Raw genomic sequence first — 22,413 nt, forward strand, 5'->3', positions numbered from 1 at the left:
GCTAACTGCTGGTCCCGTCCGACACGGCGAGTTAGCGCGTGGACCGAACTGGGCTAATAGGCTGACATTGTCTGAGGCCCATTTTAGTTATCGCCGGGCCTCTACAAGCATGGGGGCCTTTGAACATGCAACAATTTGTCCAGATTTTCTATATTACAGATGTCCACTAAAAAAGAAAAAAAAAAATCACATTACAAAAGATGTTACATTATTAAAAGTTGCTCCCTCTAAAAAAGGTAAAGTACTGCGAAGACTGATGAAAGCCAAATGAATCATTTAGATTTTGCAGCTCACAAGAAACCTGAATATTTATCTATATCAAATCATTGGATATATACAGAGGTCACAAAAGAATTGGGCGTACAAGTTACACCTAATGGATTCTCCTGCACAAAGAAAAAAACAAACACAAGCACGGTCGTTGCATTCCGCAACCTATACAATTTATTATTCCTCGTCGGCAATCAGTCCTCCTCCGGCGAAGACATCGACGACGAGTAGGATGAGGACGACGAGCTGACCGAGAGAGACCTCCGGTAGGTGTACAGCACCGCGTCGGGCACCCGCGCCACCCACCCGCCGCCGCGGCCGGACCCTGGCAGGTAGTACTCCGGCAGCGGCAGGCAGAAGAAGGCGAAGAGGAAGTCCCCCAGCCACACGAGCTCCCGCGCCGGCGGCAGGAACAGCGCGCGCAGGACGTCGTCCGCGCTCACCCGCCGCCGCCCCGGGCGCGGGGGCCGCTGGCACAGCTCCGCCGGCACGCGCGCCGCCGCCGCCACGACCGAGACGCTGAACACCATTTCGTTGGCTAAGCTTCCGATCCTCGCGCGCCCGGGGGTCGGTCGGAGGCTTGCTTTGCTTGCTCGGTTTGGCTTCGTCGGGTTTTGTGTCGCGTTGCCGCGCGCGGTGTAAACCTGGGTGCGGGCTTTTTAATCTGGTTGCGTCATTGCGTGGAGTGGGAATGTGGGTGGCTGAGAGGTGAGAGCCGAAGCGAAGCGAGCGCGCGGGAATTTTTACGTGTGCGCCTGTGCGGGCGAGGGTGATTCCCGTGAGGCAGGGGCGATGGCCAACCGGCGGCCCGGCGCCCAGAAGTCCCCGCCGCCGCGTGGGCGAGGAAGGCGCACGGCCCGGCGGTTTTGTGTTGGTCGTTTTCTCGTGCGCTGAGCGGGAGTTTCCTTGGACTGCTGTACGCCTGTACGCAGCTACCGGGACATTTTCTCGTGCTGACGCCTAGCGGTGACAGATCCTGCTGTGCCCGGATGCATAGAACAGTAGACCACGGTAAAAATCGCGCGTTGCAGCAGCACGCTGATGTAGTACTTGGCCAATTCCAGCGTACCGCCCTACCGGGTCCAACATGTCCGCGGACGCGGAGCGCCGAGCGCATTACTCCCGTGAAATATATACGACCTTTATCCCAACGCTTGTTGATGCTGGCAAGCAAAACCACAGATCGAGCAAGCGAGGCAATCTAGCCATGACCAAAGTTCAGGTTGACTGAAGAAAAATATTTGCATTACACTTTTCGAAGAATTTTAGGGCTAGAATATGGTTGACGTCCTGGTACTGGTACCCTGCCACATGCAACACGCCACAGTCGGATGTTTCCGCGTGTCAATACTGAAACCTTGCCACACGCGGATGTTTCAGCGTGTCAATGTCAATACTGAAACCTTAACACGCTGTACATCTCGGCGCTGCAGAAAGTGGGAAATAATAATAAGACAGCTTCTATTAACATTAGGTGCACCTTCCCCTGACAATGATTGCCACATCGATAGGTCCTGTTCGCTTCGCTGAAAAAACAAACCGAAACATTGTTCCGGCTGATTTGTTGTAAGAGAAAAACACCGTTCCAGCTGAAAAAACAAGCTGAAAAAGACGGATTATAAGAGAAGTGAACAGAGCCAATCGCAAGCAAAACTTGGGGGCCAATTGCCCCCAAGTGGTTATCAGAATCGCAATACAAGTCATCTATTCCAGAAGTCAAAGAAATCATGAACCATCTAGGCTCATCTGAAAGAAACTGCATGGAACTTGTGGCAGAGGAAGTACAGGAAGAAAAATACTAAGGCGTTGAGATCAATCTATGTAACTATATGGTAATAACTGCCGCGATTTTGACTAATTCTGCGCTAGTCTTATTGAAATCTTCCCCGAATGTTGCTTGGATTCAGCCTACTCGTGCAGGAATCCTTTCTCCTCAAGGTAAGTAACCACTTGCCCTGCCATGTCAGAAGGCGAAGGGCATACACCATCTACTTCCTTGATCTCAATCTGCAAGTAAAGCAAGGGAGTCAACGTGTATAGGTCATAAACAAAGAGTACTAACTTGATACCAGCATAGAAAAGAATCAAACATGATTTCGCTGTTATACCAGGTAAGCAATTTAACCGTCTTTGTCAGCTATAAATATGACACTTTTAGAATGTTGTGAAGATTCTCATATACTTATTAGTGCCGTGGTGTAGCCAACGTTTGCTACCCACAACTGTCCTTCTATGCAAACAGCTAAACAGCCTGTTAAACCTACAAAACTCACCATGTTGCAATAAAAGAAAATGATAAAGCACACTCTCTTCTCTTAATCCGACCATGCATTTCCTATGACATTGAATCTAGAGTTTCAGGCTACCAATTTTTGATATGGACCAAAACCAACAGCTACATCACTTCAACATGTGAAGATGACAGAAACTCTAATATAATGATGTACCTCGCAATTCAGTGGTGCATCATAAGGGTCATCTATTCCTGTAAAACCTGCAACAAACCATGTTTAAAACTTGAAGTGTGACTAAACTCTATATGAGTTAAAAATGAAGATAAGCCTGCCCACAACGGAATTTTTGCAGTGAACATGTTTCTGTTCATATAAGATACCTTTTACAGTAGATGATTAATGGTTAAAACTTTCAGGCTTACTCATTTTCTTCTTTTCCATTTCTCGACTAGAGAACACTTTGAACTAACTTACAAATGGGCGTTTTGACACCTCAAAAGAAAATATTTAAGGGCCCTACCATGCACTGGCATCTAATAACTCCATGGTTCAGGTCTGGTCCAGATTCAAAACAAAGTTCAATTTATTTAAATTCAGCATTCAGAAGTAACATGATCAATGAGTGAGCAAATGTGAAAAAAGAGTATAGTAACAAAATAGAACCTACAAGTAAGCTTACACATTTTGTAGCTGCAACACCATTGGTCATTACAGTATAGCCAAGGAACCAAATAGAAGAATCTAAACATAGCATGTGGCCAAAAATCTGATTGCCCCAAGGCTACATTTGTAGTGTATTATCAGGTCCAGGTCAAGATCATTTTTGTCTTAGTCTAAAGGTGCTGGTGTGAGTGGCTGTTCTAAGGTTTCTTATACCCTTTTTCTTATTCTTAATATAATGATACACAACTCTCCTGCGTGTTAGAGAAAATAAAATCATTTTCACATTGACAGTACATGCATCATCAAAATTTGACCGTCAATGCAAAATCATATCAGAACTAAGGAGCTGCTTCCCAAAGAAAGCATAATTAGACTTAATTAGTATTTTAAATTGTTCTTTAGGCAGTGAACCTAACATTACAAAACAAGCCAGAAATGTGATTCACATTTAAAAATATTTCAGGTTTGATCCAATTTTGCTCTGCAGGAAGCACTAAGCACTTTAACTATTTCCATTTTGGACACCAAGCATCATATGAACCTTACCCTTTATTTTTCCTGCACGAGCAAGCTTATAGAGGCCCTTTGGATCCCTTGCTTCACACAATTCCAAGGACATGTTCAAGAAAACCTGCAAAAGTTCACAGGTCTTTGGCGGTAAACCCATGAGGTCGCTAAGTTCACTAAATATAAAACAAATAAAATGGATCTCTTACTTCAATAAAGCTACCATCAGACAACAATGCACGGCAAGATTCACGGTCTCTCCTATATGGAGATATCAAACTTGCAATACATACAAGGCCTGCGTCGGAAAATAACTTTGCTACTTCACCTGTCCAAAATAGTTGAAACAAAATGTGAACTGCAGAATGCTGGAAAGATAAAATAATGGCAAATGCAGGACTTGTTTATCATTCTTTTACTTTCATGGGAGTTTCTTTAAATATTATAGACATATCTATGTTGGCGAGACACTTTACCAACTCTCCTTATATTTTCAGCACGATCTTCAGCTTTAAAGCCAAGATCCTTGTTCAGACCATGTCTTAAGTTATCACCGTCAAGGACATATGCAAGCTTCCCTCTTGTGTGGAGCTCCCGACCTAATGTACATGCCAACGTACTTTTACCTTGGCAAGATGAAAAAAATGAAAAGAAATTAGATTAAAAAAAACCATCTAAAAAACTAAAAGTTTCGATTGGAAACACAAATGGCATTGGAGATTTATCATTTAATGTAGCCATCCTTTGAAAGAACAGAAAATAGATTCTGATTTATTTATTTATTTATTTTTTAAAAATGCAATATAAGTCCTGAAGATACTGTGAAGAGGGAATGTAGTGACAGTAAACAGAATAGGCATATGCCATACAAATTGGGGAAAAAATATATTACAGTTCTTTTGGAAACTTTGCATATTTACCTTTTTTAGACCAAAGACCATTGGTCCCGATTTATAGAAAGCAAAGTTTATGACCTAAGTCAGCAGGGGAAACCCCAACCTAATTTTTTATATTTTTTTTTATTCCAGACCTGTTTAAATTCGCTCCCACGGGGAGTCGAACCTAGGCCTGCTGGATGCTACCCAGGTGCTCTAACCACTAGGCTAGAGACCCTTTGGCATAGAAAGCAAAGTTTAGTTCTGCTGGGGTCACCAGCTTACAAGAGATTCATCAAGGTGCTCAAGGCACTTCCCCTCTAAACTAAACTAAACCAATCTTCAAGAGACCAGCAGAGTAACCGCCCAAAAGAGCATCAATACATGTCAGCAAACTATGTAAGTACTACACAGCTTCAGTGCGCATATTTACCTTTTAAGAGCCTGAAAGTTATTTGTATGAATTTAAGGCAAGTCAAAATAAGGTGTGTAAATTATCCAGGCCAAAATGAATAGGTTTCTTATTGATAAATCTAGAACAGAGTTGAACTTATTTTCTTGAAACAAATAAAAGTTTTGGCCAAATTCGTGAACAAGATGGAAATGCACGGATGCAGAGAGAGAACTAGAAAGCCATTAGTCACCAACTGCAGTTGACATTATCTTAGCTTGGAAATTTAAACAATTGCATCAACAGTGCAAAAAGCACACAACAAACCAGTTCGAGAGAAAGCAAGGTTTGCTTACCTGAACCACTAAGGCCTGTAATCCAGACAACACAGCCTTTCTGCTTGAGTAGCTTCTGGCGATCAGTCTTGCCAACTGGGCAATCATGCCAGAAGATATTTGATGACTTTGGCACAGTGGATGACATTTTCAAAGCTTTCCCCTCAACTACAGTGTCCAGTTATATCATTCAGAAAACAACAAGAAAGGCTCCATTCTTTTCAAGGAAATGAAAAAACATGCAACTTCTGGCCCATCAATTAGTAGATTCTCTTCTCAATTAATAGCAGCTTTATTGAACATTTTATAAACAATAACAGAACAGATTGCTACGAGCAATCTATACAAATGAATTAGGCTGTGCTTTCTAATTCCTCGAGTCAAAAGTCACAATAGTAAATAGGAGTACAAAGCATGGGGTTAGGTCAGTAATCAGACAAACAGATCTAAACCAGTTTGGAAAATGAACTGGTAGGCAGCTTGTTGACGCGCAGAATTGTTTAAACCAATTCTCCAATCCTTCCCTTTCTCTAGACCCTTGATCCGGACATCGCGTCACTGTCACACTTTTGGCCCCGTGGCCTCCTCGGTCCTCCTCACGGCCGCATAAAAATGTCCACAACCGACCATCATCGCGCTCGAGGTAGAGTTACAAACCCAGAATAAGCATTTCGCCACCAACTCAAGACGATCAAGTGCAAAATTTCGCGGAAGTGAAGGAAATATGATTATGGGGTCCACTACTACGAATAAATGGGACTAAATCTGGAATTTCGCTCAAATTTACACGCATCCGGCATCCGCATAACCCGATCAGCTAACAGCAAGCACATTGGATCGAATCGTCTAGGGGGGAAAGAGGAGGGTGAGAGGCGATACGTGGCTAGACTAACCTCCTGCGTGCTCTGGCTGCTCCTCAACAGATCGGTCGCCGGTGCATTCGGCGAGGGGGCGTCCCTCGCAGCCTCCTTCGCCTGTTACCCTCGTCCTAATTCCAGCCGCTGGGAGTCTCGGGAGGAGAGGGCGGGGCAGAGGCAAACCTAGATTCGCCGCGGGGCTCCAGTTCCGGTGCGCGACCGCGAGGCGCGGGCAACGGCCAGGGGAGGGAAAGGTACCCCCGCAGCTGGAATCGACACGAGGATCGCGAGGGCACCACCACCCCACGCGCCGCGTTGCGGTGGAGGAGGCAAACGGGAGGCGGACAGTGGCACGTGCACAGGGTGGGAGCGCCGCGAGGCATGCGTCCATGGGCAGTGCGGTGCCTGGTGGGGCTCCGTTGCTGCTGGCACCGACGTGTTCTCTCACGAAGGGCTCTTTTGATTTGTTGCTGATGCCGAGGGCTGGCCAAGGCCCAAGAGCCTTCTCCATGCTGATTTGCTTATGTTTCTCCCAAAAAAAATATGATTTGCTTATACTAAGTAGAATTCTAGATTGAAACCAAACTAATATTTCTTAAGATCTATGAAATTATAAACTTATGCCTGTACTATAAAAACGTATTTCATAATTAATCTAATAATAATCATTCGAAAATATAAATGTTGCTATTTCCTTTTAGATTTGATCAAATTTAAAATTATTTGACTTCAAAACAATGAGAATTGCCCCTTTATAAGACAAAGTGGGTACTTGTCTTGGCTACAAAGAAGTCATGCACAACGATGGAGTCGTGGAGCACACAACCCAGCTGACATATTCGACCGGTAAAAAGGATGTCAAGCTGACTATGTCAACTATTAGTTTTTTTAAAAAAAAACGTTCACCTTGCTTGTTCATTTTTTCAAAGTGCTGTGACAACCAGGCATATTTGAAGAACATGCAAGTTAATCACAAAATCCGTCTGATTCAATCTTTTGGTGTTGTTAAATGAAACAAACTAGAAGAACGCCTCACGCATTGCCAGCCCTCGGCATCAGCAACAAATCAAAAGAGCCCTTCGTGAGAGAACACGTCGATGCTAGCAGCAACGGAGCCCCACCAGGCATCGCACTGCCCATGGACGCACGCCTCGCGGCGCGCCCACCGCACGCGCGTGCCACTGTCCGCCTCCCGTTTGCCTCCTCCACCGCAACGCGGCGCGCGGGGTGGTGGTGCCCTCGCGATCCTCGTGTCGATTCCAGCGGCGGGGGTACCTTTCCCTCCCCTGGCCGTTGCCTGCGCCTCGCGGTCGCGCACCGGAACCGGAGCCCCGCGGCGAATCTAGGTTTGCCTCCGCCCCGCCCTCTCCTCCCGAGACTCCCAGCGGCTGGAATTAGCACGAGGGTAACAGGCGAAGGAGGCTGCGAGGGACGCCCCCTCATCGAATGCACCGGCGACCGATCTGTTGAGGAGCAGTCAGAGCACGCAGGAGGTTAGTCTAGGCACGTATCGCCTCTCACCCTCCTGTTTCCCCCCTAGACGATTCGATCCAATGTGCTTGCTGTTGGCTGATCGGGTTATGCGGATGTCGGATGCGTGTAAATTTGAGCGGAATTCCAGATTTAGTCCCATTTATTCGGAGTAGTGGACCCCATAATCATATTTCCTTCACTTCCGCGAAATTTTGCACTCGATCGTCTTGAGTTGGTGGCGAAATGCTTATTCTGGGTTTGTAACTCTACCTCGAGCGCGACGATGGTCGGTTGTGGACATTTTTATGCGGCCGTGAGGAGGACCGAGGAGGCCACAGGGCCAAAAGTGTGACAATGACGCGATGTCCGGATCAAGGGTCTAGAGAAAGGGAAGGATTGGAGAATTGGTTTAAACAATTCGAGTGTGATGTGAGTTAGGATTATTCTGCGCGTCAACAAGCTGCCTACCAGTTCATTTTCCAATGGGATTTATAGCTGGGCTGCTGCTTCTTTATATGAGTGAGGAGGATGCATTCTGGTTTTTAAGTAGCATTGCAGAAGGGAGCTGTCCATGCACCAATGGAAGGCTTGTATCAGGTAGTCGTTATTATCTTGCGATTACATTTGGATTTCCAGTTGTTATAATTTGAGGGCTTCATAATGCTTGTTTCATGGCTGTCTTTATTGTCTATCCTATCTGACGTATATAAATTTTAAAGTACTAAGTAGTAAGTAAAATATTTTCCTGGCTACTCGTATTCCATCAGTGTTCATCTTCAGTTTTGAGTGATTTGTAATGCTGGAGATGCAAAATTGTAAAATTTCTTCTTTTCTTTGAGTAAACTTACATACTATAAACTTCTACTGATCTGTTTTTACCTTGGGAACAGGCTGGTTTGCCGCTCGTGCAGCAATATCTGTCTCAGTTTGAGAAATTAGGTATGAAGCTCATGCCAAAATTGGGACAACACTTTGTTGAAGAAATGATGAACCCAAGCATGTATGCCAGCCAATGGTTTATCACAGTTTTCACATATTCCTTCCCATTTTATCTAACTCTTAGAGTTTGGGATGTGTTTCGTTATGAGGTTAGAATCTTATCCTGCCATATGTGTATTTCGTGTTCAGATTGCATCTTGGTTTATTTGACTTTTCTCTAGGCAGTATTGCTTCATAAATAGTATACTCTCTTATATCTGTACAACTCCTTTCATTAGGAAACCCCACTGGTTTACATAAAGAGTTTTGACTTAAGATATACTACCTCTGTGCACGAAACATACAGGCAAGATGTATGTGGGGATACAGTAAAGAAATGGGCATGGTGCACGAAACATACAGGCAAGATAAGTAAGGAATAAACTAGAGTACACTTGCCTTTTCAAGCAACTTCGGGCGTTTGGAACGCCGGTAGTAATGCCTGGCTTCAGGTGGCGAGCACGACGAAGAGGACTGTGCCAGTGTGGACACCGTTGCACAGGAGCCGTTGAAAACTTGAAGAAACCGCTGAGAGGGGATCCGTGGAGGCCGAAGGCGATGGCGACGAGCTGCAAGGCGGAGCCGTTTGGCGCCGACGGAGAACACCCGGATCTGCCCACGAGGCGGTCAGAACCGGACAGGGGGAAGAAGGCGGGCTCGGATCCGGCGGCGGAGTGGGGCGGTACTGCGCAGCTGGCTACGGCGGCTGGCGGCGTGGTGTCGAGGAGAAGGGGCGACAGCGATGGGGAATGACGTTGAGCAAGGGGAGGATGACGCCGTTGGATCCGACGGCGGAGTGGGGCGGGGGTGTGCCGTAGGCGGTCGCGGCGGCTGGCGTCGGGACGAGAAGACGGGGCCAGAGCGACCCCAAACCCTAGGCGCGGCGCGATGGGGATGATATTGAGCGAGGGGGGGATGCCGGCGTTGGATCCGTCGGCGGCGTGGGGCGGGGGTGCGCCGCTGACGGCCACCGCGGCTGGCGTCGCGAGGAGAGGACGTGCAATGAGGGAGGGCGCGCGCGGCGCAGAAACCCTAGGCGCGGCGCGATGGGGAATGCAATGAGGGAGGGCGCGCGCGGGTGTGGTCCTCCGCTCGTGAGTCTGCCGAACGGCTGCGGGAGAAACCCTAGGCGCTGATTTCGTTTCCTGTAGCAGCAGGTGCAGCCCAGCCGACATCAGCCAACCGTGGAGCAGCCGAACGGGTTGATATAGAGTCCAGCCCACATTTGCCCATGTCCTACGTGAATGATGCATCGAAATCCTGTCCTTGGTTGATTCAGCTTAGAAACAGCTTGATTACTCATCAGCAAGGCGGAATGATGTGGCCAGCCTGAACTACATTGGCGCACATACATTATACTGTAACGTCTAGACGAAGCATGAAGCGACAAAGAACGGTACTCAAAATAACACGGACTGAAGACGAATCACCCAAACATGATCGTGCCATCTGAATGAAAAAGAAAAAAAGAAAAATTCCAACAACGGAAACTAGAGCAAGGGCTCCTTGCTGGACTTGATCTCTAGCACGGAGTAGATCTTTATACTTTACACAGTAAAACTCATGTTTTCCTCTCTTGTTCCCGCCTCCCGGCCCGGCCTCGCTGGGCGGTCGTCGTTGCTCCCCCGGGTCGCACGCACCCACGCACGTGCCACCGGGTCGCTGCTCCGATCCGCACCGCGCGCAGGGTCAGGCGGTCAGCCGGCCGCAAGCAGGCCCGCCGCCCGCAGCAAGCTCAGCACGCAGACATGCACGCTGATGCTGCTACTCGTCGGCGCCCTGGTCGAAGTTGAGCGCGTAGCTCCGGGAGTCGTAGCTGAAGGCCGCCAGCTGCTGCTGCTGCTTCCTCCGGCGCGCGCCGCCGCCGCCCTTGGCCATGATCTCGTGCGCCACCGCCTTCCACCGCAGCTTGGCGCGCGCCGACCGCGCGTCCTGCGCGGCGGTGGCGCGTCTCTCCTCGCCCTGCTCGTGCTGCAGCGCCCTGTACTCGAGCCGGCTCGACGACGACGCCCGCGACAGCGAGCGGCCGAAGCAGCTGAAGCCCTGCGGGACCAGCTCCTCGTCGCACGGCGGCGCCATTGGCGCCGGCATGGACGCCTGGTGCACGAGACTGGCCATGGACACAAAAATGAAGCTCAAGCAGGGGAGGGACGGAGGTCGCCCGATGAGACTTTTTTTTGCGAGATGCTGAAAACAGTACGCACCCAACTGTCTGAACGATCGATCACAACCATTTATGCAGATTCGCAGGCTGGGAAGCTGTTGGATCGGCGATGAACTGTCCGATCAGACGGCCATGGCAACATGTCCGGCGATCTCTGGTTTATACATATACAAATGGTGTGCTCGATTTAATAACATGGCAAGTGTACCAGCAACGTCCTTGTTTATCCTGCACTTTGCGGCATCAGGGAATTCTTGCCCGGCTTTGACCAGAACATGCGAGTACGCTCTCAGTCAATTTGTTCTCCATCGTATACCACATCAGAAGCAAGGGAAGGCTAGACTAGATGGCATCTCGATCTGTCTGACTTGACCTGACTCAGCAGTACAAATATGTTTGCTAACATGTGCATCAGACATGAGTACGAAAGCATGGTCTACCAATAAGATGAACTATCCGAGATCAAAAAAATAAGATCAACTATCCAAGCCAAGGTTCCCGAGATAAACTAAGCCAACTACTAATACAGTATTACAGTCACAGTGGTTGGGTGGTCCAAAACATAGAGAGATGTTGAGCAGCATCTCTCCCAAAAACTAATCTTCACATCAAGCAAGATATATGGAATACATGCAAACCAACTATCCAACTAACTGAACTGAATCATTCACCATGATATGAGTTTCTCGTTCCTTCAAAGTTGAAATCGTACACAAGAGGCTGAACAACTGAAACCAAACACTGTAGCAGTGATCAAAACAATCCAAACACTGCAACTATTTGAATCCTGTTCAAGACCTTTGCGAATAATAAAAATCATGGTATCAAATCCAAACAGCAAGTGCAGACGATGCCCGTGATCAATTCAAATCAAGCATCCAACTGCATCGAAAATCATGCTGCATTATTTTGACCAGTGGCATGCATGCGACAACAATTCCCAGCGCTACAAGCACCCGCCAACAGTGCGTCCACATGATAAAGCGCGGATGCTTTATTTGATCAATCATTGTCACTCATGGATGGGATTAGACTTTCTAATTAGGCACTAAACTTATATGCAACCGCTAATATATGTGCAAGCAAGTGATGATAAAAAAATGTCTGGTTGTTACAACTGGAAGCACCTACACTTAAATTGGACTAAAGGGATTGTGTATCAGATTACCAGATCTTTGAGCTATAGCTGGTAGCAAGGACACACTCACTATGGTCAAAATACTGCAAAGCCTAACTAGATGGTTTGCCCCCAGATCCATAATCATTATGGTCAAAATATTCTCAAAACAATTTCATCCTGAATTCTCTGTGGGGTGGTAGCAAGGAGATAATAGCTATCCTATGCCTGTTACACTTGATCCTTTGCAAAGGAAACATCCCAAGTAAACGGACCTGACCCAAACAATAAACATGAACTTAGCAACTTAAAAATCACCTGGTTATCTCAAGACACTACAATATGAAAGCTAGCCAAAAGCCCAAAACAAACAAAGTCGACTAAAACCTTGCCACCCAATAGTTCTAGGTTCCAGCTCGATAAAGCAAATAGTCACTCAACAATCAACATTGCATGAGACAAGTTATGGAGTTACAAAGATTCAAGCTCACTATATACAAATTATATACAGCTTTGAGATCTAAATTTAGTGGAACGGGATCGGTTACACCACTGCTCTGAAAATAATAACCTTTGGAGGTTTAGTCGTACCCCTCACAGAGAATGTACATGATATAAATTCAACCAACAAAATACCAGTCTTGAATCATTTTGAGATAAAATTCTTAAAAGGAAAATATAAATAATTTCCCTAAGAAAACCTAGTGGACTGTTAGTGAGAACAGAGACCATCGAGCAGTCTAGCATATCTAACCATGCTTGCTAGACCCTCAGCAAAGGAAACAGCCCAATCAAGAAGTAGACACGCTCTGAACATAACTACTGCTTCCGTCCCATAATAAGAGCCATTCTAGCTTTCTACAATTGTCCCAAATTATTTGTCATTCTCACACCTTTTCCACTCATCCTTAATTCACATGCCCAGAGCTAAAACAACAAATAATACGGGACGGAGGGAGTATATCACTAACCATTTTTTAGAGGAAACAGCACTTTAATTAATCATGAGAGATATTCTTAGTAACTAGGACAGTACAGTGCGGAATTACATCAAGCACATAGCTGGCTTCTGCAGAGCACATGGACCAAGAGCAGCCAAATCATGAATAACCCTATTACATTCTCTAGATATGCAATCTACTTTAACAGAGTTAAAATTTGAAGCCAGGAACCAACCAGACATGACAGATGACAGGTAGGAGCCCAAAACAACAATATTTCAATTAAAACCTTGCCAGTCAATGTTTTTATTTTTAGCTCTAAAGTGAAAGTATTAATACTCACCCTAAATTGCATGATAGAATGACAAGGAAATCTCAACTTCAAGGTCACTTGATTAAATTACTCTGAAATAGAAATAGAAACACCATTGCATGATCTCCTGACATGGAACTAAAATTAATGGCACCTAGAACCAAAGAGAGAAAAAAAACACCATTGCTCTGACAACTTTTTAAGCTTCTTACTTGTTAGCTATTCCCCTCTCAGAAAATAAATTACAGAAAAACATAGCATGATTCATGACCACACATCAATAGAACCGGGAATGCTACTTACCAACCAAAGATACTTGTTGGGCAGCAGGATCCAAATCCTTAATATTTAGTTCAAATTGGAATTACATCCCAAATTTCTAAGGCAGCACCACTGAATGATTCTAGAACTTAAACCAAAAACTTGATATAGGCAACCAAACATAACACTCGCACAGATCATTTGAAACTATGGGATAAGGAAACCGACATCCATAAGTATCATTGTGCCCTTGGAGGCTCCTCAAATCTCAAACAATGTAGAATAGCACACTAGCTAAGCTATACCAAAACTTGTAACGTGAACTAATTGGTGAGACCAAGATAGAAAGGGCGAAAAGGTGAAACCAAATACCAAGTCTCTTGTTTCATTCTAAACTTTTGATGAGAGCATCATCCAACCTACTCAAGGTTAAGCCCAACTCCAAACCATTTTGAATAATGCAGCTTCAAAGGTCAAAAACCTGATCCAGTCTCACAACTGTCAAGTCTCAAGATACATACCTATTCCTAGGTGCATCGGGTAGATAAATTTAAGGGAAGACCTCACATAGTAACATAGCATAAAGTACTACTACTATCACTTAACTTCCTTAGGATTAAGACAAACTCCAAAGCTACCACTATCACTTAACTTCCATAGGATTAAGACAAACTCCAAAGCTGTAGAGAATCAATTCACAGCCATCAAGCCACCAGAGCACTCGCGGTGGTGGATTCGTACTTCAAGTTGGGGGCGATCTTCTTGGTGCGGCGGTAGTAGCGGATCAGGAGGTGGACCCTGCTCTCGACGAGGATGAGGCGGAACTTGGCGTCCACGTCCGTCCGGTTCCTGTCCAGGTGCTTCCTGATCGCGACGGCCTTCTTGATGAGGAAGTAGAGGTCCTCGGGCACCTCTGGCGCGAGCCCGCGGGCCTTGAGCATGCGCAGGATCTTGCCGCCCGTGACGCCGTGGACCAGCGGGACGCCGTGCGTGTCACGGAGCAGCGCACCGATCAGCGACGGCAGGTGGCCCTTCTTGGCGGCGCGCACGATCATCTCCTCCACATCCCCAGCGGTCGACCTCACCCAGCCAGGGGCTACACGAGCGTAGGGCAGAACCGACGAGGACATGCCCTTCCCGGTGCCGTACATGCGGCCCATGGCGGCGGTTGCGGCGAGCGGTGGGCGCCGGCGAGCAGGAGAGAGAGCGAGTGACAAGTTGGCGGCGGCGAGACGGAAACCCAGAAGCCTGGAAATGCCAAGAGGCTTACCCGCTCTCTATGTAGTGGTGGGCTGCTGGCGCATTAACGATTTCTGATATTGGGCCGGATCACACGGTGAAGCCTAATATAAGCCCAACCTAATGCTGACTCTTGGTCTCGGGCTCTCGGCCCATCTAGCAGCATCAAGCGAATAAACCCACGAAATCTGTCCATTTTAGTTCACCTCAGATTATAGAACAACATAAAGCCCTTGTTTAGTTCCAAAATTTTTTCCCAAAAAGTACTACAGTACCCATCACATCGAATCTTGCGATACGTGCATGGAGTATTAAATGTAGACGAAAAAAACTAATTGCACAGTTTGGTTGGAAGTTATGAGACGAACGTTTTAAGCCTAATTAGTCCATGACTGAACACTAATTGCCAAATAAAAACGAAAGTGCTACAGTAGCCCAAATTCCAAAATTCAGCCAACTAAACACACGCAAAGTTTCTCCCCAACTTATCAAGCCAACCTAATAATGGCTGTGCTATGTGAAGAAAAATTAGAGAAAAAAGATTTTCTCCGGGATTCTACGCCTGCATATTTTTAGACCAAAAGCTTGGTCATTGCTTATTAAAAGAATATCAAAGATCTGCTACGGTTTCCAACTTACAAACTCAGGTACAGGAAAACCAACACAAACCTATCCTCTAGCTTAAACGATTAAAACTAACAAATTAGAACGTGCTAAACACCACTCCCAAAAACTCCGTACTTCCAGAAAGAAACAACTTTGTAGCCGCTGAGGACAAAGTCGAGCAAACAACAACACAAATGGCCTACTCGCTGCAGATTTTCTAGTTGCAGCTGCAGGCTATGGCTGCAAACAAAGAATTGATATCTACTGTAGCTACTACATCAAACAGCCACAGCCAAAGAAGCTGAAGTGAGCAAGAAACAATTTCAAGTCTTCTCCCTGCATCAATGAAGAAAGTCCCCTTTCAGCATCTTGAGCTCATCTTCAAGACTTCAAAGCTATCAGATAGCACCAGCGTCTCCATCGGCTTCCGAAGCGTCTCCACTTATTCATATTGCCAATTTATTACAATTTTTTTAGCTATATGTTGATCAAAATCAATTAAAATCGTAAACATAGTTTTTTTTTACTTCTCCACCCATTCTAAGGCTACAGCCGGTGTCTGACTCACGGCAGACCATCTTTCTTGCGTCTTTATGTCAGAACATCGTCTAAAATTTCAGATAATATGTTCCTCTTAAGATAAGGACAGATCCGGTGCCGGAGGCTCTCACATGAGTGGGGTCTGGGGAAGAAAAAAACCGAGACAAGCCTTTCCCCGTAAAATTTACGGAGAGGCTGTTTCAAACCCGTGACCCGGTGACTCAGTGAGACAGCTCTCACCACTGCAAAAAGCAGTGTAACGTTCTCTCTCTCTCTCGAAAACAAGATCACTATACTTACTATGTGAGAACTTGTTCATACTTTTTTGTTCTTCTTCCTCAATCTTTTTCATGTTCTTCTTCAGATATGTTTGAAGCTTCACTATTCTCTATATATGAAAAGGTAGAGTCTAATAAATACTTCCTTCATTTCTAATTGTAAGATATTTTAGCTTCTTTAGAAACATAGCTTTTGCTATATAGGAGTATTTATATATACACTATGTCGATATACATGATAAAAATAATAATGTATCTAAAAAAGCCAAAACATCTTACAATTCACAACCATATATACTATACTTTTGTCCAGTTGAAACTAAACCTAACAACTGAATAACTACTATTGCTAACTAGAGGGCCAAAATAAACATCCGCTTTAATCCTTATGAGATGTGCTAGGAAAATTATAAATCTTAAAAAAAATTTAAATGATCAGAAGCATCTAGCCTTTAATTTGTTAGAGTCTAATCATCATCGCTAGCTAATAATAACCATCGAGTTGTCTATCTATATCTATATCTATTATCTATACCTATATATCTACTAGGTAGCGTGCCCGTGCGTTGCTACGGGATAACTAACATTTTATACTAAAAACACATGGATCGCACGATAAGATAATAATACTGTAAAAATTAAATACCAACGTTAAAGTGACATTTAATCCAAAAAGCAAAGTTTATGAATTTAACACAGTCACGGAGTGCGCGGCGTCGCAGGCTCACAAACTCTACTTTATAGACCTTTCCGTGTGAAGGGACCGTGACGCCTAAGAGGGGGGGATGAATTAGGCAACTTAAAATTCTAACTCTAAATTATGGTCTCTTTTTCTAACCCTAGCAAAACCTATGCAATAGATAAACTATCTAGATGTGCAACTATGGTTTTGCTAGTGTGTTGCTATCTCTACCGCAAACGTAGTAAAGTAAGCAATGTAAATGCGGAAGCTAAAGAGCAAAGTAGAGATATGTAAACTCCCGTCGACGACTCCGGTATTTTTACCGAGGTATCGAGAAGCGCGCAAGCTTCCCCTAGTCCTCGTTGGAGCCCCTCGCAAGGAATCCCTCACAAGGGCCAAGCTCCCGGTCGAGTAACTCCGTGGATAGTCTCGGACCTTCCCCACGCGCAAGTGGGTCTCTGACGTGCCTTCCGGCAAGCCTCTCTCGGATGCTCCCCGCCGTCTTCACTATCAAGCTTCCGGCCGAAACGCCGCGGGCCTTGTTCCCTCCGGTACACGGTGGCGGCCACACCATAAACACGGTTGATGTGATCTCGCAAGACTTCAAGCCCCTCCGATGTACAACACTTGTGCTCACAAGCACGGGGTGGCAAGAGGTATGCTAACCTCACTAAACACTAGGCATGTACCTAGAGCAAGCGCATAAGCGGTGGTCTAATCAACCTAAGCACTTCGCAAAGCACTTATGCTAATCACCTAATAAAACACTAAGCACTTTGCATGTGGAGATCACTAAAATGGTGTACCAACACCCTTGGTATGTTTCCTCAGATTCACACCCTTCAAATGGCCGGTTGGGGGTTGTATTTATAAGCCCCACTGAGAAAGTAGCCGTTGGGTCGAACTCCCGCGAAACTGCTACTGACCGGTCGCTGAATCGTCCTGACCGGACGTGTCCGGTCGTCTCGACCGTTGAGCCGACAATGTACTGATCGGACGCTGGCCAGCGTCCGGTCGCCTGCCACCAGACGCGTCCGGTCGCAGATATGCCGCTCTGGAACATTTCTGTACTCGATCGGACGCTGCGTTCCTACGTCCGGTCGGTTGCCACCAGCGTCCGGTCCTTGCATCCGGTCGCCTGTCTGCCGAGCCACTGGTCCAGCATCCGGTCGCGCTTCCAGCATCCGATCCAGCGTTCGATCGCCTCTGCGAGCTCGTTTCTTCACGATCTTGCGTACGGCTTGGTTCCTATCTTCATGTTTGGACTTTGCTTGTTCTCTTGGGTCTTTTCTTGTGCTCCTAAGGTCTTGCTTGAGGTGTTAGATCATTGGATCATCACGTCACCTTCATCCAAGTGACGTCTTGCACCCTATTTATCTACAAAACAAACACTTGCAAATTCATTAGTCCAATTTGGTTGTGTTGGTCATCAAACACCAAAAATCCAAAGTAAATGGGCCAAGGGTCCATTTTCCTTACAATCTCCCCCTTTTTTGTGATTGATACCAACACGACCAAGGCAAGCAAATAATAAGAATTTAGAAGTTAAAAACTATCTACTTGCTAGGATACAATGCAAAAGGGCAAGTTTATTTGATACTTAAAGATACCAATTAAAATCATATAAGATATTTAGGGATACCAAATGAAGTCAATTGTAAGATACCAATTAAAACTTTTACTTAAAAGCTTGTCTTGCCCTTGCAAATGTCCCCATGTGATATTATGGATTAAAGCCTAGCTTTCTAAAAAAAATTCTCCCATTACTTAGACTGATCCATAATTCACTTTCCTCCCTTTCTCGGACCATTACCACTTGTAGACATCAACTTGATGCTTGCCTTTGGTCCTTCAAATTCTCCCCCTTTGGCATCAAACACCAAAAAGGAAGACATTAGTAGCACAAGGGAGGGTCAAATTTCATGATCCTTTGTATAAGAGTGAAATGGATCATAAAATTTGACTCTCACATTATATAGACTAAGCTCTCCCTAAATATATGCATACATATGGTAGAAAGCAAAGCATATGCATAGTTAGCAATTTATTGTACAAGAGAGTTTAATCTATATAATGCATGGAGAAAGCATATAAATATGAAATGAAATCAACATGATTATACCAATTGAAGAATGATGCTTAACTCCGGGGACTCCAATTTCCTTACAATGAGACTACTACACATGTGATAGGTTTGAAAAAATTGATACCATTTGAACAAGTGTTAGTCTCAAAGCATCCAAGTTGTAGATTAAGCTCCCCCTAAATTTATGCACACAAGTGTTGAATACTTGTAAAATTTGTGCACATTGATTTAAGTATCAAAATACCACTTGAAAATTGATATTTGGGAGAGATTATCTATAATTTGGACTTTGGCACATATTAGATAATTAATTGTAAAACAAGCTATGTGCCGTGCTGCTAAATAATTTTAAACCATGTAGGTTTGCTCCAAGGGTTGATAATGAAACCGAGCAAGCCTACCATATGATATACCTATTGAATGCATGACAAAAGATTTAAGCAAGTAAATGCAAACATTAGGCATGAAAGATAACTAGATGCTTTAAGAGTATATCAATTGAAAAACAATACCAATTAAAATGAATGCTAATTGAAAGTAATGACATCTAGTTACCTAACATGGGAAGGGGAATTTGGGTCTATAGTATTCACTAACCTACTTGGCAATGACTTTGTCAATCATGATGCACCCCATGAAATGCACCCATAATTTGCCAAGTCTCCAAATTCCCCGACTTCCAACGGACTCCTCACTTCTCTTTCGGGATCCAAACCTTCTTGGTGCTCTTCATGTTTGAGATGATCTCCTTTGGCACCCAAAAGCGTTTGACCCCATTGTTGGCTTACTTGTTCACCTTGATGGCCACCACTTTGTCATTTTTCTTTTTCTTCAAGAGATAAGGTGTGGAGGCCTTCTTGTCCACCATGTTGGTGTAGGTGTTGGAGAACTTGCTTGTTTGCTTTTTTTTTCTTCTTCTTTGCTCCTCCCCCATTCTTCACCTTGCACTCATAGGACTTGTGACCTTCCTTGTGGCATACGTAACAAACCACGGTTTGTCCTTCATCAAGCTTCTTCACTCCCTTGACGGTGTTATCTTGATGAAGTTGGGTTTGCTTCGCCTTGCTTTTCACTTGAGTCAAGTCCTTGGTGAGGCGAGCTACTTCTTGCTTGAGTTGCTCATTTTTCTTTGCAACCTCTTGTGTGCATGTATCTACAACAACTTTCTCAACACAAACTTGGTTGCACAAAGGTGGGTCTAAACATAAATCATTGCAAGAAGTAGAGACATCCTTTCTAATGACAAAACTTTTCTTTTTAGATGCCTTGGTGGGGGTATTTTTGACGGCTTCAAGATTAGCAACTTTAATAGTTAGCTCATCACAAAGTTTGCACATGATTTCCAATTTAGCAAGCAAACTTTGATAATCATTTTGTGAGCCAGCTAACTTTTCTTTTAATTTTTCATTTTTCTTTAAAAGTTGCTCATCATTGATTGTGCATGCATTTGTTGTTGCACTAGCCTCAAGTTGCTCAATTTTAGTAGATAGTTCAACATTGAGATTTGCAAAGTTTTTATATTGTTCAAGCAAATTTTTGTATGCTTCTTGTGAACTACCTAGCTCTTCTTTTAAATTTTTGAGCTTCTTTTGTTGACTAGTGCAAACTTTAGCATATTTAAGATTTTGTTGCACAATTGTATTATAAGAAGGCAAATCATCATCACTATCGCTCTCACTAGAGGATGAGCTTTCATTACCTCGTGCCATAAGGCACACACAAGAAGAGCTTGATGATGAGTGTTTGCGCCCTTGCCTCTTGTGATAATCTTCTTCACTTGAAGAATCATCCCATGACCTTATTGATGTGAGGGCTTTATTCTTGCACGCCTTCTTCTTTGCCTTGGGTGTGGGCTTGTTTGGACAAACTTCCACAAAGTGCCCTAACTCGCCGCATCCATAGCATCCTCTCTTTCTTTGCTCGTTTCTTTGATTAGTGAAAACGAGGTCTTGAATTTGGATGGGCACACCCTTGACATTGAGCCTTACAATCATCTTCTCCACCTTGTTGATAAGTTTGATTGACTCTTCATCAAGGTCAGAGGTGGATGAGGAAGATTGATCATCATCACTTGATTCTTGTTCATCATCATCATCATCCTCATCTTCTTCTTCTTCACTTGAGGAGCTTGAGCTTGAGCTTGACTCAACTTTCTTGCCCTTCATCTTTTTCTTTTCGCTACAAGCGAGTGCTTTGCCTTTGCTTGATGAAGATGCTTCTCCTTGACCCATCTTATGTGACATTTCAAATTCCACTAGCTTGCCAATGACAATGCCCGGGGTCATGGTGCTCAAGTTCTCCATATTGTGAAGAATGGTGATAATGCTTGCATATTTCTTTTGTGGTAGAACGGAGATGATCTTCCTCACGATGTCCGCATCATCTAGCTTTAATAATCCTATTGAATGGAGCTCATTGATAATTAGATTCAATCGAGAATACATATCACGAACAAGCTTATCATCCTTCATAGCAAAGGAATCATAATGTTGCTTAGCTAGACAATGTTTTTGCTCATGGACATTACTTGTGCCGTTATGAAGCTCTTGAAGTTTTAACCAAATTTTATGTGCCGTATTTAAGGTGAACACTTGGTTAAACACATCCATGCTAAATGATTCAAACAAGCAATTCTTAGCTCTAGCATTAAAATGCATTTCTTTTTCATCACTCTTTGTGGGCTTTTCGGGGTTCTTAATGGGTTTCATCCCGTTACGAGTGACTCTCCATACACCTAAATCAATCGCCTCAAGGTGGCAAGCCATTTTAGCTTTATAGTAGAGGAAGTTAGTGCCATCAAATTGTAGAGGCCTAGCGGTATCCATCCCAACCACTCTACAATAGCGTTGGCTCAACGGCGGTTAAGCCAAAGGTCCAAATATGAGCCAACCGCCTCTGATACCAATTGAAGGGACCGTGACAACTAAGAGGGAGGGGGGGTGAATTAGGCAACTTAAAATTCTAACTCTAAACTATGGCCTCTTTTTCTAACCCTAGCAAAACCTATGCAATAGATAAACTATATAGATGTGCAACTATGGTTTTGCTAGTGTGTTGCTATCTCTACTGTAAACGTAGTAAAGTAAGCAATGTAAATGCGGAAGCTAAAGAGCAAGGTAGAGATATGCAAACTCCCGTCGACGACTCCGGTATTTTTACCGAGGTATCGAGAAGCGCGCAAGCTTCCCCCTAGTCCTTGTTGGAGCCCCTCGCAAGGAATCCCTCACAAGGGCCAAGCTCCCAGTCGAGTAACTCCATGGATAGCCTCGAGCCTTCCCCATGCGCAAGTAGGTCTCCGACGTGCCTTCCGACAAGCCTCTCCCGGATGCTACCCGCCGTCTTCACTATTAAGCTTCTGGTCGAAACGCCGCGGGCCTTGTTCCCTCCGGTACACGGTGGTGGCCACACCACAAACACGGTTGGTGTGATCTCGCAAGACTTCAAGCCCCTCCGATGTACAACACTTGTGCTCGCAAGCATGGGGTGGTAAGAGGTATGCTAACCTCACTAAACATTAGGCATATACCTAGAGCAAGCGCATAAGCGGTGGTCTAATCAACCTAAGCACTTCGCAAAGCACTTATGCTAATCATCTAATAAAAC

At 44.8% G+C, this 22,413-nt stretch overlaps 4 protein-coding genes across 5 annotated transcripts; all 4 read right to left on the reverse strand.

The window, feature by feature from the left end:
- Positions 1-289: 289 nt before the first annotated feature.
- LOC136547092 (uncharacterized) lies at positions 290-1,063 on the reverse strand. The gene has a single exon (XM_066539059.1). It carries the CDS (start codon positions 798-800, stop codon positions 465-467), a length of 336 nt encoding a protein of 111 aa, XP_066395156.1. The 5' UTR covers positions 801-1,063; the 3' UTR covers positions 290-464.
- An 829-nt stretch (positions 1,064-1,892) lies between these two features.
- Positions 1,893-9,703, reverse strand: LOC136542542 (adenylyl-sulfate kinase 3-like). Of its 2 annotated transcripts, none has more exons than XM_066535042.1 (7): positions 8,983-9,703; positions 5,297-5,443; positions 4,151-4,300; positions 3,884-4,002; positions 3,714-3,798; positions 2,718-2,764; positions 1,893-2,277 (listed from the first exon to the last, which is right to left on the reverse strand). In XM_066535042.1, exons 2-7 carry the CDS (start codon positions 5,421-5,423, stop codon positions 2,179-2,181), a joined length of 627 nt encoding a protein of 208 aa, XP_066391139.1. In that variant the 5' UTR covers positions 5,424-5,443; positions 8,983-9,703; the 3' UTR covers positions 1,893-2,178. The 2 variants fall into 2 exon arrangements, with proteins under 2 accessions (XP_066391139.1, XP_066391140.1); XM_066535043.1 differs by lacking the exon at positions 8,983-9,703 and adding an exon at positions 6,169-6,523.
- A 567-nt stretch (positions 9,704-10,270) lies between these two features.
- Positions 10,271-10,701, reverse strand: LOC136547093 (uncharacterized). The gene has a single exon (XM_066539060.1). It carries the CDS (start codon positions 10,699-10,701, stop codon positions 10,348-10,350), a length of 354 nt encoding a protein of 117 aa, XP_066395157.1. The 3' UTR covers positions 10,271-10,347.
- Positions 10,702-13,764: 3,063 nt separating this feature from the next.
- LOC136547094 (small ribosomal subunit protein uS15z-like) lies at positions 13,765-14,613 on the reverse strand. Its single transcript, XM_066539061.1, has one exon. It carries the CDS (start codon positions 14,537-14,539, stop codon positions 14,084-14,086), a length of 456 nt encoding a protein of 151 aa, XP_066395158.1. The 5' UTR covers positions 14,540-14,613; the 3' UTR covers positions 13,765-14,083.
- Between the last annotated feature and the right edge of the window lie 7,800 nt (positions 14,614-22,413).

This window comes from Miscanthus floridulus, chromosome 3 (assembly GCF_019320115.1).
Source record: "Miscanthus floridulus cultivar M001 chromosome 3, ASM1932011v1, whole genome shotgun sequence".
Lineage (NCBI taxonomy): Eukaryota > Viridiplantae > Streptophyta > Magnoliopsida > Poales > Poaceae > Miscanthus > Miscanthus floridulus.

What these genes read in the sequence shown, in the direction of transcription:
- LOC136547094 (XM_066539061.1), bottom strand. Translation starts at nt 14,539, where the DNA reads ATGGGCCGCATGTACGGCACCGGGAAGGGCATGTCCTCGTCGGTTCTG.
- LOC136542542 (XM_066535043.1), bottom strand. Translation starts at nt 6,523, where the DNA reads ATGGACGCATGCCTCGCGGCGCTCCCACCCTGTGCACGTGCCACTGTC. An exon ending in GCAGCCAGAGCACGCAGGAG is followed by an intron (nt 5,444 to 6,168) that starts GTTAGTCTAGCC and finishes TGGACACTGTAG; the next exon opens with TTGAGGGGAAAGCTTTGAAA. An exon ending in ATGCACCACTGAATTGCGAG is followed by an intron (nt 2,278 to 2,717) that starts GTACATCATTAT and finishes CTTTACTTGCAG; the next exon opens with ATTGAGATCAAGGAAGTAGA.
- LOC136547092 (XM_066539059.1), bottom strand. Translation starts at nt 800, where the DNA reads ATGGTGTTCAGCGTCTCGGTCGTGGCGGCGGCGGCGCGCGTGCCGGCG.
- LOC136547093 (XM_066539060.1), bottom strand. Translation starts at nt 10,701, where the DNA reads ATGGCCAGTCTCGTGCACCAGGCGTCCATGCCGGCGCCAATGGCGCCG.